The 15781-nt window shown below is 45.8% G+C and overlaps 1 protein-coding gene across 14 annotated transcripts in view; it reads right to left on the bottom strand.

Moving 5' to 3' along the window:
* The window catches only part of KIAA1217 (KIAA1217 ortholog), a 464836-nt gene that overhangs the window by 276770 nt on the left and 172285 nt on the right, over window positions 1–15781 (bottom strand). For 3 of the 14 annotated variants that reach the window (XM_041765774.1, XM_041765775.1, XM_041765781.1), the window contains exons 1-2: window positions 13418–14080; window positions 2528–2811 (exon numbers count right to left, since the gene is read on the bottom strand). In XM_041765774.1, the coding sequence (XP_041621708.1) occupies window positions 2528–2811; window positions 13418–13487 (354 nt within the window). In that variant the 5' untranslated portion in view covers window positions 13488–14080. Of the gene's footprint in view, window positions 1–2527; window positions 2812–13417; window positions 14087–15781 lie in introns of those variants that run through there. The other 11 variants (XM_041765773.1, XM_041765779.1, XM_041765783.1 and 8 more) reach the window with 9 other exon arrangements.

Genomic DNA, 15781 nt, shown 5'->3' with positions numbered 1-15781 from the left:
GTTTTAGCCAAAGCCACCATCATCAAAGCAGTAAGAATAATTATGAGATCAGAAACAATAACAGTAATGATAATAACAGATATTTTTAACATGGAAAATACCATTTTGAAATACTAATTTCTCAATTTCTCAGCAAAATGAATACATTTCTCACTTTAAAAAAATGTTTTCCCTCCTCATTCAACACACTATGCATTTCCTAACCTCCTTTGCCCTCAGCCCTTTCCCCATAGTCATACACACACACACCCACACCCACACACGCACACACACACATACCCCCACCATGTCCCTTATGCCCCATGTAGACTGTTGGAGAGAAAAATATTTTCCTTTACCTTCCACGTTTTTCGGCTGGTTAACTGACATAAGGCATATTAACAGAAGAAAAACAAAGTTAACTATGTACATATGAGAGCCCCATGTAAATATGAGACTCAAGGACATGTTGGGTCGGTTGAGACTTATATGCCATCCTGAGCTAAAGAATGCGGTTGAGGTCTGGGATTTCAAAGGGGAGGAGGGTAATTAATAGGACAATAAGAAGAGATGGTCAGTAATTAGATAGATGTTTGCCCTGCTGCACAGATAGGTCTTTCAGAGAAAAAAAGTAATTTCTGGTAGTAGCTCTTTTTTTGAGCCAGGCCCACTATCTTAATTATTTTAAGTCATAACAACTTTATCCTTGTTTATTTTGCTTTGCCGGGTAACCTCCCATAACTGACTCCCATCCCCAACATCTTCTTTGGTCTTTTGCTGAACATGATATTTAAGGTCATGGCTTTTGCCATTTTGGGGAGTTACTCAGTTTTCCTGGGTCTCTCCCATGTATACATAGTAGGTATACATATCATTAAACTTTTGTTTGTTTTTCTCCTGTTAACCTGTCTTATATCAATTTAATTATTAGATGAGTCAAAAACTAGCAGGTTAGAAGGAATTTTGTTTTCACTATACTATCTGTTCTACAGGCAACGATCAACTTACATAATAGTGGAATAACCAAGGATTCTGGGTTCAGATTTAACCAGATTCAAATTCCAACTTTTCCTTAGGAAACTGTAATTATAACTATTCTGAGTTTGAGTTTCCTCAGCCTGAACTTCTTTGGATAAAGAATGGCACCTCACAAAAACATGACACATTACTTATATGGATATTGATCCTACTAGCAACTAACAAATAGGGATATTTTTATGTGTGTCAATTATATCTCAATAAAACTGTAGAAGAAAACAATTAATTAATTAATTAACAAACAAATAAATAAATAAAATAGGGTGTCTTTTCTATATATGCTTGAAATGAAAACAGCCTTCCTTTTCTTAATTACTAAAGAATTTATCTGCTGGACATCAACCAGGATTCCTGGTTCTTCTCTCCTTTTCTGGGTCTGCCGCCTTTTGGAAAGGTGAACAAGAAGCAAACATACAGTCCATAAAGCTCATTTGATATTTTTAGGCACTCTAGTAAAGATTTAAGGGAAGTGAAGGTTGAATTTAAATGTAAGCAATGAGATTGAGGATGAAATATAGGTTCAAAGTTTTCAGGTTAATGCCAAATTCCATTTCCATGGATATCAAAAGCTGAGTTAGCTAGACATCACTTTTGCAACCAGTTAACTGGCAAGACTGAAAATACTGAATGTGCCTCTCTCCCTGGAGCGTCAAAATCCATAACAGTCTGTCCTCTTCCCCAACCACATATATCGCATAGTGGGCTCTGCTTCCTTTACCATGTTCTCTATCCTTAAAGGTCAATTTGATAACGTGTCTGGGAGGGCTACAGAGGAGGTCGTCCCTCTCCTGCGACTCCAAAACTGTGTTATCTGCTAAAAAAGTCGTTGCACACAGCCAAGAAACAAAAACATCCCAAGCCACAGTTGGGTAATAATCTGTGTAGCTGTCAAGATAACCTGAGAAAACAGGTAGCTGATGACAGCAGAAAGCCAAGAATGCAAAAGGTAAACATCTGTGATTAAAAGGAAAAAAAAAGAGAGAAGAAACAGAACCCTGTCAGCTTCCCAAGGAAAAGGGGTTGACCATAAGTCTGTCCCTCTCTGTTCCATTTTACCCTGAAAAATGTATTTATGTATGTATATATGTATGTATGTATGTATGTATGTATTCATTCATTCATTCATTCATTCATTCACTGTACTAAGCATTCAAGTGTTATCTGGGTGCACAGCAATTGATCCCAGGGTTCATTCAGTAAAGTAATACGCTTCACTGCCTGCACTTTAGATATATTTTTGGTTGAACATCTGGACACTCCTTTTGGGGGAACTCCATACTCTCTGGGTCTCTCCTCTCTGGCATGGTGATAAAGAGAACTGAGCCTTCAGGTCAAACCTTTTACTGCAGGCTGCCTCCTCCTCCCAAGGCCCCAAAGAGATCTGGAACAACTCAAAGGTGGGCAAAAGCCACTCAACTATTTTTTCCCCGTTGAACTATTGGTCACTTTGCTTCCCCTCATGTTCATTTCAGAATGAGCTCTGTGCAGCAAAGTGGCAACATGTTCCTACCTGGTCTCTCAGCCTCTCCTGGTGGCCCATGATTGCAGTGGCATGGTGGGGGTATTTCTGTTTCAGATGTTCCAGGAAAGCTTCTCTCTTCCTGTCCATCTCAGATGTTTGCATTCCCAGGATTTCTTTGGAACTTCGGGGTCCACCTAGAGTGTGTCTCCTTGGGATGTTGCGGGAAGATCTGGAAACTGAAACACGACTGTTTCCATTAGAAAGGCGTTCCTTGGTTCTGCGACATTCTGCATCTTCTAATGACGTTACATGTAGATTGCTTTTTCCTTGCTCTGAAAGACAAAAGAAAAACAAAATATGGTTCACAATGAATGATTTCACTACAAATCTCATTTACTGAATACCAAGAGGGTTTGTGGCAGCTTTTAATGTATAAGTGTCACCTAGCAGATGTATTTTCTGGGGGGAAAGAAGGGGAAAAAATCAACAATCAAAGGAAATAGGAAAAAATCACACTAAAATAGTTGCAGAAAAAGGTGGGCTATTTCTGACTTTTTCTCTGAGGTTATTCAAAATGAGAACACTTGGTCACACTAGTTTGCAGGCAACTGGGTTACCCCTTACCTTCCTCTGTAATTACAGAAAAGTTAACTCCGATGATTCTGATTATTTCTTTATTTTTAATTACAATGTCATGCTGGTAACAGGACTTTTATATTTCTATAATCTGAAGGTGGTTTCTGAGACATTTATTTCATCCCCAAGACCAAAAGTAGCTACTATAATCACTGATTTGTAAACCACCTAAAAATTCCAGTCCCCCCATTAGCATAAACTAAGAAAGCATTAAAATATTATTAGGTTCTTATCTTGATGAAGTCCCAATAGTTCATTTTTGCTTTTGTTTCTCTTGTCTTCATGGATGCATCTTGCAAGAAGAAGCTTTTGCACAGCAAAAGACTAAAGAAAAGCTTTTGCACAGCAAAAGACTAAAGACAAAACTAAAAGACAACCTACAGAATGGGAGAAGATACTTGCAAATGACCTATCAGATAAAGGTCTAGTATCCAAGATCTATAAAGAACTTATTAAACTCAACAGCAAAGAAACAAACAAACAAACACTGAACAGAAATCTCACAGAGGAAGACATAGACATGGCCAACAAGCACATGAGAAATGTTCCGCATCACTTGCCATCAGGGAAATACAAATCAAAACCACAATGAGATACCACCTCACACCAGTGAGAATGGGGAAAATTAACAAGGCAGGAAACCACAAAAGTTGGAGAGGATGTGGAGAAAGGGGAACCCTCTTGCACTGTTGGTGGGAATATGAACTGGTGCAGCCACTCTGGAAAACTGTGTGGAGGTTCCTCAAAGAGTTAAAAATAGATCTGCCCTACGACCCAGCAATTGCACTGTTGGGGATTTACCCCAAAGCTACAGATGCAATGAAACGCCGGGACACCTGCACCCAATGTTTCTAGCAGCAATGTCCACAATAGCCAAACTGTGGAAGGAGCCTCGGTGTCCATCGAAAGATGAATGGATAAAGAAGATGTGGTCTATGTATCCGATGGAATATTCCTCAGCCATTAGAAATGACAAATACCCACCATTTGCTTCGATGTGGATGGAACTGGAGGGTATTATGCTGAGTGAAATAAGTCAATCGGAGAAGGACAAACATTATATGGTCTCATTCATTTGGGGAATATAAAAATAGCGAAAGGGAATAAAGGGGAAAGGAAAAAAATAAGTGGTAAATATCAGAAAGGGAGACAGAACATGAGAGACTCCTAACTCTGGGAAACGAACTAGGGGGGATGAAAGGGGACGTGGGTGGGGGGTTGGGGTGACTGGGTGATGGGCACTGAGGGGGGCACTTGATGGGATGAGCACTGGGTGTTATTCTATATGTTGGCAAATTGAACACCAATAAAAAATAAATTTATAAAAAAATAAAATATTATTAGGTTAATATTATTATCAGGTAGAAATGGAGAGGATGTAAAGGCCTGGACACATTTCACCTGAAGGGGTCTGTAAAAAACACAGTGAAGGGCAGCCTGGGTGGCTCAGCGGTTTAGCGCCTGGCCTTCAGCCTAGGGCCTGATTATAGAGTCCCTGGATCAAGTCCCACGTCAGGCTCCCTGGATGGAGCCTGCATCTCCCTCTGCCTTTGTCTCTGCCTCTCTCTCTCTCTCTCTCTCTCTCTCACTCATGAATAAATAAATAAAATCTTAAAAATAAATAAATAAAATAAAACAAAACACACAGTGAAAAGGGAAGAGCTTTGATATCATTCTGACAGCCTTGACCTAGACCCTTGGCCTTGACCCTGCCTCTGACCTGGCCTTTAGGAACAAACTGATTTCTATCTAGAAGGGAGCAAGTGAGTCAGGCAATGACAGTGCTTCACCTACAGGACATGAATAGAGAATCTGTATTCATTTTCAATGGTTGGCAAATAGGGTGTCAGGTTTGCATTCTCTAGTTACCTGAAAAACAGGCAAATATTATTAAAGAATGAGAATAGAGAGAGAAGGTTATGAATGTTCAGAAGCCTTCAGATTCTCTTCATAAGGAGCAGTTCTTACATACTACACGGATGCAGGTGGAATAACGTGTCCCTGTTCCCTGAATTCCCAGGGAAAAGCAGAGCAGGGTCTCGGGAGTTCTGCTTTTTACTCTAGACTTAGACTATATAATGTGGTCTATCTCAGCCTCACCATATTCATTAATAAACCGGAGATGGTTGGACTAGTATGAGATATGCAGTCTGCTAGCTCTAAGTCCTTTAAAACCTACCCAATTTTTTATTTTTATTTTTTAAAGATGTTATTTATTTATTCATGAGAGACAGAGAGAGGCAGAGACATAGGCAGAGGGAGAAGCAGGCTCCATGCAGGGAACCTAATGTGGGACTTGATCCCAGAACCCCGGGATCACGACCTGAGCTGAAGGCAGACGCTCAACCACTCACCCAGGCATCCCTGTAACTTTTTTTTAAAGTAGTTTCCAATAAGAGCTCATTTGCTAACTACTTATCTCAAAAATTTACATGTAGAAGAAGAGATCCAGTATTTGCAAGTTCTAGATGGGAGTCTAGATAAAGAAACAAAACTTTACACCAGTGATATCCGGAGTGTCCAGTTTATGCATAAACTAGCTCACCTAAAGGCAATGCTACCAATGCATTTCCCGCTTCTTTGTCTAGAAACGTCTTTGTACAGAACTCTAGGTACAACACTCTTTGGTTAGGCGTAGAAAACATTTTAAACTCAGGCTGGTTTTCCTACTCTGGTTTTCCATCCCTAGAAGAGTGTTCTGGGAATAATTCTTCTTTCTTGTTTACCCTTCACTTCTCATTAAGTTGCTAATTATAGCATCTCCATCAGACACCGATGAGGAAAGGGAGGAAAAAATAGCCAAATTGGTTAATTCCCCTACTTTTCATTAGTTTCAGCAGTGAATTTAGAAGAGGAAGAAGATGAAACTATTGATTTAAAGATATTGAAGGATTAACTATCATTTACTTTGGTTCCCTTCTCATTACATGGACTCACACAATGGCTCCCTTTTTTGTGGTGTCTTCTTGGAAAAAAAAAATAGAAGACAGGACCCACTGAATAAAGCTAGAGGCAGAAAGTGCCATATGTCAGGTTGGTAAATACGTGTGCAATCTGGTTTAGCTTTTGCTTTTGGAGCGTGTATGTGTGCACATGAGTTTTCTATTAGCCAAAAACCTGTTGTATACTTGATATAACACTGTTGACTTTTGTACAGATTTCTAAGATTACTTTTGACATCATTAACATATTTTTAAAATTATCCGGGACAGCTAGATTCATTAGCAAGATTGAATTCCGGGGAAAGGAGACTTCTTCACACCGGCAAACACACAGACACCCATGTGGCTAACTAAACCTTCAGGCACCTCTGCTACTAGCAGGGCCAGAAAGTTCCATTCTGCCTTGCTCTGACACATGGACTCACAAGAACTATTTGGTTTCCTTCAAGGATCCCCAGATTAGGTCAAGACAGCCAGAACAGTAGCCCCTTGGAGACAGAAAAAGATTTTTCCGCTTCCTTCCTTCAGATAAATTGGGAAAGGAACAGGAGGGGGAGTGGCGGGGTTCAGAGTCAATCTTCTGCCACCAGTCACCTTGGAGCAGCTCCGACTCGCTGACTCTCTAAACCCCTGTTTGTTCCTAACCCTTTGCGCTGGAAGGTCAGGTCAACTTTATGATACTTTCCCTTTTCTCACTTTCTTTCATGGATTCTTCTAAAATGTCTCCAGTTGGGGATCCCCGGGTGGCTCAGCGGTTTCGCGCCTGCCTTTGGCCCAGGGCGCGATTCTGGAGTCCCAGGATCGAGTCCCGCATCGGGCTCCCTGCATGGAACCTGCTTCTCCCTTCTCCTGTGTCTCTGCCTCTCTCTCTATATCATAAATAAATAAATAAATAAATAAATAAATAAATAAATAAATAAATATTTAAAATGTCTCCAGTTGCCTAACAAGGTTTTTTTGAAAAAAAAAAAAAAAAGATTTTATTTATTTATTCTCAAGAGATAGAGAGAGAAAAAGAGAGAGAGAGAGGCAGAGACACAGGCAGAGGGAGAAGCAGGCTCCATGCAGGGAGCCCAACGTGGGACTCGATCCCGGGACTCCAGGATCAGGCCCCAGGCCGAAGGCAGGTGCCAAACCGCTGAGCCACCCAGGGATCCCCACCTAACAAGGTTTAATGCCATTTGGAAGAAAGCAGCAAAGGGCCCCAATGGCTAATGCACCGCCAGCCAGATGTACAGCCCCCCAGCAGATAGCCCATCCCGGTGGAGCTCACGCCTCCCTCAGCTCTGGGCCCCATCTGCTTCCCAACGGACCACCAGGCACCTGCTCCACCCTTGCAGGCACCCACACCCAACCCCAAGTTCCATGAAAAGCCACTTGAACAGGCATCCCCGGCCCCTGAGCCCTCTCCTCCTCGGTCAGGTGCGGTCAGGTGCGGTCCTCGGGAGCTGCCGACCCCCATGCTGAAAGCAGAAGGGACAAGTCCACCATTCCAGTCATCTGGGAGAACACGATCTTTGGGGGGGGACAGAACGACTAAGCAGAGACAGAAACAACCAAGAAGGGGACCAGGCCAAGGGCATTTAGTCACAATTCCACAGCCATGGAGTCAGAGAGCCGGGTCCCGCCAAGTCCTCATTATCCACAAAGCCATCAACACAGAAATACAGTTCTATTTCTTGCCTGGAATGCACTTGGGTGCTAACATGTAACGATGGGTGTGGTGGGCAGCTTGCTATTCTGGGAATCCGTGTCAAACAAATAATGAAGCTGTAGCATGAAGACAAGGCTTCCAGCTTCCCCTTCCTGCCGCGCCCAGGGCCACTCCTCCTTGCAGCTCACTTGCAGCAAAACAGGAGCTTTGGGCACAGAGCAGCCCATCCAGCATTCCTGCGAGCAGAGCAGAAGCCGGGAGGAATGCAGGGCCCAAGTGCCGGAGAGAGAATCTTCTGAGTTTCAAAGGGCTTCCTGGCTGAGATGCAGCAAGTTCTCCCGCAGGCAGGAGACCACAGGAGCTGCTAGGCGGCCTCCGGCCCCTCGGTCAGGCTGCCCCAGGCAGGTGGGTGGACTTACAGGAGGGATAGGAGACCTTGCATGGTTCAGACATCCCACACCTGCCTTCTACCCTGAGAGCCAGCAACAGCACTTCCCTGAGATTTTTTTTCCCCAGTGAAGATCAGAGAAGCCACCTCCTCACTTCTTTATAGTGGCTCTTTGGTGGTTATCTCTAAGGTATGGCTTTTAAAATTAGGCCAAGATCCCCTCTTGTCATGGAGACATTGTGAGGAGTCATTGTCTGGCTGTACTACCTACGCGGACCTACTGTGGCAGTGACAGTATTTTGTCCATCTATGTCTCCAAACCATAATGTCCTCCTGCTGCACACAGCAGGACTGTTACTCCAGCATCCTTCATCAAGCTGGGGCCTTGTACTAATTCCTCTGGCCAATGCAGTGTGGGTAGAAGTGATGTCAGGCACCTCTAGTCCTGGCCCCCCAGGCTTCCTGAATAATCTTCTGTGCTCCTTCTCTTTCTTCTTTAGCTGGGTGAATGCAAAAGCTCCAGTGGAAGCCGTCAAGGCCCTGGGGAATGGGATCCCCATCAGCCTAAAGATGGGCCCTCAGGAGATCCACCTGGCCAGGAATGTCCACATTCCACTGTGTTCAAAAAAATTAACATTGAGCTAAACCACAGAGATTTCAGGGTTGTTACAATTAGCCTATCTAATACATACCACATATTCTTTTGGGGGGCCCGCAGGGTTCCTTGGTTGGCCAGTTCTTGCATTAATATCCTACAGATATTAGGATATACATACACATACATAGGATATACATACATCATACACCAATTGGCACAGAAATTATAGCTGAGGGACACCTGGGTAGCTCAGCGGTTAAGCGTCTGCCCTTGGCTCAGGGCGTGATCTTGGAGCACGGGATCGAGTCCCATATCGGGCTCTCTACATGGAGTCTGCTTCTCCCTCTGCCTATGTCTCTGTCTCTCTACCCCTTAGTCTCTCATGAATACATAACATCTTTAAAAAAAAAAAAAAAGAAATTACAGCTGAAATTAGACCATTATATATATTCACCTTAAAAGCTTTAAAAATTAAGTAAGTGATAAAGAAGGTTTCTGGTATAGGTTTTAGACATAAGAGGAACAGCCTATCCACTCTCCAGAAAAGTCTCATCATCTCATCTCTCATGGTCAGATGATTCATTTATTCCTTCTCAAAAAATATTTATTGAGTGCCTCCTCCATACCTGGAAAGGAGTTAGGAAACGCACTGAAGTTGTGATCAAGATAGACATAATTCCTTTGCCTCACGGAGGATCCACATTATAATCAGGGAGGCAGACAATATACAAATGTGTAACGAGTACTCTGAAGGATAAAAACGGGTAAGGGGCAAAGCCTGATGGGGCAATTTTAGAGTTCTGGGCAAAGACTTGAGTATCTGGGACTCCCCAAGCTTGTGCTCTGCAGGGGCTGCCAATGCTATTCTTGCAAGCTCAAGGTGTACTGTATGTGGGTTTGATACAGCTGTTTATTGCAAAATGATTACCACCAAAGCAGATAAATACTATCTTGAAACACTGGGGATTCAGGGGTTGGGGGGAGGCAAGCCGGAGGGCTGATAACGCTTTGCTGGCCCAGGGGTTTCAAGAGCTTAGGGGCCTGAGAAATAGCAGGCATCTTGGGGCTGCTGTGGGCCCATGCATCCCAAGGAATTCCCCAGGATCACTCTGGGGAGCCCGTGGCCTTCAAAGGGAGTGTCAGATTCTTAGATGCAATTCAGCCAGTTAACTACTGAGTGCCTCCTCTGCACGGTGCAGCTCACCCGCAGTATGCATTCATGCTGCTGTTGACTTAAGTAGGCTGCCCATTCAGCCATGGAAGCCTCACTGATTAGAGCTATTCTTGAGGCAGCCATATGCCCCAATTTGCCAAAAACAGTTGTGTGTTACAACTGCTGTCCCAGTATAATTATTTATAGGGCTCCTTTTCTCTCCCAAAGAGCCTTGGTCTGGACAGTAAGTTACATGATCACCCTGGGGGATCCTTATCTATAATAGATTGGTAAACTCCAAGCCCTGGGGTGGTATAATTAGCCTTTTGTTCAAGAAATATTTATTGAGTGCTTTCTACATGCCTGATGCTCTGTGAGGTGCAGGGAATGTACAGATGAGGAAGGCCTCGTCTGCCCTGGAATACCACGCTGTAATTGAGTGAAGTATACATAAACGAACACCACGAGGGGTGCCAGGCTAGGAACAGGCATGGGGTGTTATGGGTGATGTAAGCAGAAGCCTGGCCTCTCTGGATGGTCCTTGTGCTGGCCGAAGAACTGGAACAGAAGCCATTCTCCTTTTCAGGCTCGCTTTACCCTGAACTCAACAGGACCCTACACATCTAACCTGAATACTTCTCACCCCTAGGATCTCTCTGACCACCCCTCCTCTTCTCCCAGACGTCTAAATGCTCAAGTGCTCCAGAGAGCACCTCTGGGTCCTGTACACACAGACTCAATCCTAGCAGACCTGCCACAGACCCTAGACCTTTCTCCTCAATTCCAGGGGAGAATATCCACGCAGAAATCAGCATCTCCATTTAGGTGCAATCAGCATCTCCATTTAGGTGCGAGATAAACATCTAGGTCATAACCTATCCAAAGGCCTTCCTGTTCTCCCCTTCCACTTCCAAACCATAAACACCCTCTCCTCTACTGTACTCCAATGCTTTCGCATTTACATAAATGGCAGCTCCATTCCTCCATCAAGGCAGACCAATGTTTCTGAAACCATCTTTGACTCCTTTTCTCTCATATCCCACTTTGAATCTCTAAGGAAATTCTTTTGGCTTTCTTGTCTTTTCTTTTTTAAGATTTTACTTATTTATTCCTGAAAGACACAGAGAGAAGCAGAGACACAGGCAGAGGGAGAGACAGGCTCCTCACAGGGAGCCCGACGCAGGACTCGATCCCAGGACCCCAGGATCAGGCCCCCAGCCAAAGGCAGATGCTCAACGGCTGAGCCACCCAGGCGTTCCTTGTCTTCACTTTCGATATACATCTAGAACCTACCTGTCTTCTGATCACCACCTGTTCTACTACCTGCTGTTCCAAGCTACTGCCTGGTTTACTGCAGAAGCCTCCAAAATGGCCTCCCGCCTTTCCCCTACCCCTACTTGGGTTATTCTCAGGATAGCACCCGGTATTTCCCTTTTATGTGACAAGTTGGGCCTGCCAGCAGCTCCCTACCTCCTCTGAAATAAAAGCTCAAATCTCTACCATAGTCTCACAGCCCTGTGTGACCCGGCCTGGCATTACCTCTTAACCTCTTTCCCCCCGGCCTTGCTGTTCTATGAACATGTTCTTGCCTATTCCCTCCCTTGCCTCTGTCAGAGGTTTATTCAAATATACACGAGTCAGGATCTCCCTGATAACCTTGTCTACTACAGTCTCACTTGCAACCCTGTGTACTCCCTGTTCCCTTTCCCTGCCTTATGTTTCCCTATAGTTTTATTTCCACTTAATAGAGTTGCTAGATAAAATAGGAAATGCCCAGTTAAAATTGAACTTCAAATAAATAATGAATAATTTCAGCAGAAGTTATGTCCCAAATATTGCATGGGCTATACTTATGCAAACAAACAAACAAACAAAAAAAAAAAACACCTATTCCTTGTTTATCTGAAATTCAAATTTAACTGGCAACACTGCCATCTAACATGCTATATATTTTGCTTACCTGTCCATTGCCTCTCTCTACTACCCTCTCCCCTCCAGACTGGGCTCTTAGAACATAAGTTCAATGAAGGCAAGTATTTTCCAACGACTTTGTTCACTGCTGGATCCCCAGCAGCTAAAACAGTAACTACTACATAACAGATGTTCAATATCCACTGAATGAATGAGTAAATGAATAAAGTGATCACGCTCCCTCAGCCCGACCATCTCCAGCCTTTGCAGCATCTTTTTTGAAAGTCATTTCTTAAATTGGTCCCGTTCTAATTGCCCCTCCAGATTCTGTGTCATTTATTTCAACAGAGGCCCAAAGACTGAATCCCTGCTGTAGGATCCCCTCTTATCAAACTGGAAGGGGGGGGGTGGTGGAAGGGAAACCTTATCTTCCACTGGACCCCTCCGACCAGGCCCCCTCAAGGAGGAGAGTGCTCTGTTTTAGAAGCACAAACACAGATACCTAGACTGGTGACTGTAAAACCGGGGGATTCTTCAGGGTTTGCTAAGCTTAAGGTTTCCTGAGTTTCACGGGGGAGGGAGTAAGGGGTGGGGGGTGGGGTGCAGGGGTGTTCTATCTCTTGTAATTCCATTTTCTTCCGTGTAGCTTAGTTTTGCATTTTCAGTGTGCATGAGTCATTTGTTACTTCCCTTTGGCCTTTTTAAAACACACACCTTTTCCCCTGTGCATAATCAATCCCTACTCCCACTCGGAGCACTGCCGCCCGCAAGCGCTCCTCTTGCTATCTGGCCGCTGCATGAACCTGGGGTGGCGTGGGCGGGGATGCTTTCGGATTGTGCGGGTTTAGGAACATGCTGCCTGTATGATCCGGTATGATAGGCTCTGGCATCACAGACGTCAGAGACCGGAGAGCAGAGAAGTCCTTTCGCCACCCAGCCCCACCGTGCAATTTTCTTTGGAACAACATAAGCTTCTGGAAATTCCCTACGGAAAAGACAAGCCGATCACGAACACAATTAAAGGAAGACTGCCTGCAGAAAATTTACCAGGACTGTCTTACAACTCCCAACTTTCGAATCAGAGCATTCAGAGATTCACACAGTCCCATCTATCATCCGGAGGCTGCCAGTGGCGCCCTGCAGTTCTGACCTGGAAAAGAAAACGTCCCTGCAGTCTGCAACGTAACTCCGCAAAATTCCGCAAAACTTGCATCCAGCAGGCATCTGCCTTAGGGGACTCCCTCCCGCCACTGGACCCCCAACCGATGAATGGAAGTGCCGCCGTCCCGGGGACCGCTTCTCGCAGACGCGGCTCCTCTTCCCCCCGCGGCCGGAGCTGCGAGGACCGAAAGCCGCTTCGGGCGGTCTCTTTTGTCACTGCCTGGAGACTGAACACGTACTGACTGCTCACTGCGCCGCCGCGGTGGCATCCCCACGCCCCCGCTTCACCGCTTCTGCTGCTGGAGAAGAGCCTGCCCGAGGTGCAGTCGCAGCCCCGGGGCCCCGGGTCTGCCCTCGGCCCCGACCGCGCTCCGCCCGGGACCGCGCCGCCTCCGGGCCCCGAAGGGCGGCGGGCGGCGGGCGGCGGGCGGCGGGCGGCGGGCGGCGCGGAGCGGCGGGGCCCTAACTCCACCTTGGCGCGGGCCGGTCACTTACCCTGCGTCTGTCTGCCGTCCGCTGAGCGCGGGACGCACGGCGCACATTTCTGGCTTTCGCTTTCTTCCATTGTCCCTGCCTGCGGCGCGAGCTCCTCGCTGCTCTTTAAACTTCAGAGAGCGCAGTCCTGGGAGCTCCCAGAAAGCGCCTGGAAGGGGGCCCGGGGGTGGGGTGGGGGGGAGGGGACCGCGCGAAACCCCACCCCAAACTACTCTCCACGCCGGTGCAAAGTCTCCCAAGCGCGAGGAAGCTGCATTCCAGCGTCGGGCCGCCCCCGTCCCGCGGTGCCTGCGTCCCCGCGTCCGTCCGTCCGCCCGCCGGGCTGTCCCGGAGGAAGCGGGGGGAGGGGGGTGGGGGGTGGGGGTGCTGTGCTCGGAGCCGCCCCTGCCCCTGCCCCTGCCCCTGCCCCGGCCCCGGCCCCTGCCGCCGGCCCTGCCCCTGCCCCCGGGCCCGCCCTGCGCCGCGCGCGCCCGAGGCCCCAACAGGTGATGGGCTTCCCCACCCAGGACCCAGACCGCCTGTTTGCACCGCTGCAGACTGCCCCGATTCCGCAGCCAGGGAAGGGACACATTTCACACAGGGTCACCGGCAGGCACTGGAAGCCACTTCTCTGGTTTCTTTAATCTCAGACACAGAATGAACCTCCCCAAACAGGCTGATTTATGTATTACTAAGCAGCCAACTGCTGAACATCCCAAATTTCAGTGAAATCCAGAAAGAAAGAAGAGAAAAAAAGAAAAGAAAAGAAGAAAAGAAAAAGAGAGAGAAAGAAAAAGAAAGAAATCTTATGTGCCGAATGTTGTTAAGTAAACACTTTCTGGCAATAACTGTTTAGAACCTGATTAACACATACAAAGAGGTTGTTTACTTTTCACACAATCCCATCACTTAAACTGAACTTTAAAAAGAGTTTGTACTCCTTCGCCTAGGCTTTGACACCGCCCCTTTCCCCAACACACACACACACACACACACACACACACACACGGTCACAAATCTGAAAAGTAAACTAGTCAAATCAACCTTCTGAAGTTCTCGAGTTAATTACTTTAAAATATCTGAAAGGCAATAAGATTGCTTTTCTTCGGATGGGCAGAGCGGCATCCAACATACTCATTCTCCTTTTAAACCATCTACAAATATTTATTTTGTTCTTTACCCAGTCCTTGAAAAACTGGCAAATTTCCCAGAAAGTGAAAATAGGAGACACAATGTCCACACACAAAATACACACAAAAAAGATGGGAAAATAATCTAAGCAACGTTAGCTCTGCCATTCCAGCCATCTAAAAAGTAACACAATCACTAGTAGGAAGAGTGTGATATTTTCATCTGCAGCGGCCCCATCTTTCATAGGGAAAAAAAGAACAATGGTTAGCCTGCTGACCATACCTTGACCCAGTTGAACAGCCCACTGGGGCAAGGTTTAGATTAATTTATATCAAGAATCCATGCAGAACAATGGTTGGCCCATCCTCCAGATTCTGACCTTGAGTCACCTGTGTGTTTTGGCAGTGTGGGGGACATATTTTGGCCTTTCAGGGCAAAAAGATGTTGGAAACCCCTAATGGACAAAGGATATAGACCAGAAGGTAAATGGCCATCCCAGAGAAGGAGCCAAACTTAAGCCAGGAAGGGAAGAAAAGGCCCTGACACTCCTAACAGGAGGTGATGAATCTTCCAGAAAGTTAAAGCCGCGCCTGGCAGCATGAATACAGGCAGTTGAGTTGACAGAGCTCAAGGTCTCTGTGACTTTGCAACAGAATTACCTGATAATCTTGCTTTAAGGAGGAACTAATCTTACACAGTTTCTGTACTGGTTCCCTGCGGGCAAACGCCAGATGAATCTTGTTTTAACCTTACAATTTTCTCAGATACAAAATGTTCAGGAAGGAGGGATCTGTGTTCGGGCCCCCAGGTCCAGATCATTCTGATCCTTGTGTGTAGCTGTTGTGTCTTCGTCTTCACATTATTACTGCCAGAAATGACTGGGGTGGGGAGAGGAGAGGGCAGAGACACACCGCAGCCAGAGTGCTGGTCTAGACCAGCGGTCCTTGGGCTCTGGTGTGAGAAGAGCCTATTCCTAGCAGCTCCTACCTGCCACTTGACACAGTATGGTGGCAAAAACCCCAGAAAGAAGGAGACAATAGCACACTTGTAATAATAGCAGTCCGTAACAACCAACAGCACCCTGCCTGCTAGGGAGCCTTTCAATCCAGGAAGAAAAAAAAATGTAGATTTTGCTTTTTTTTTTAAATTTTTTTTTTCACGTAGATTTTACTTTCCTGGGGCTGTTTGGAAAGTATGAGAGCAGCCCTTTCTGGGCCAGTGGATCCCCGAATGGGCCAAATAGGGGCAACTCTC

This window comes from Vulpes lagopus, chromosome 8, assembly GCF_018345385.1.
Source record: "Vulpes lagopus strain Blue_001 chromosome 8, ASM1834538v1, whole genome shotgun sequence".
Taxonomy (NCBI): domain Eukaryota; kingdom Metazoa; phylum Chordata; class Mammalia; order Carnivora; family Canidae; genus Vulpes; species Vulpes lagopus.
Note: the sequence above shows the minus strand (reverse complement) of the source record. Positions and strands in the feature narration are given on the sequence as shown.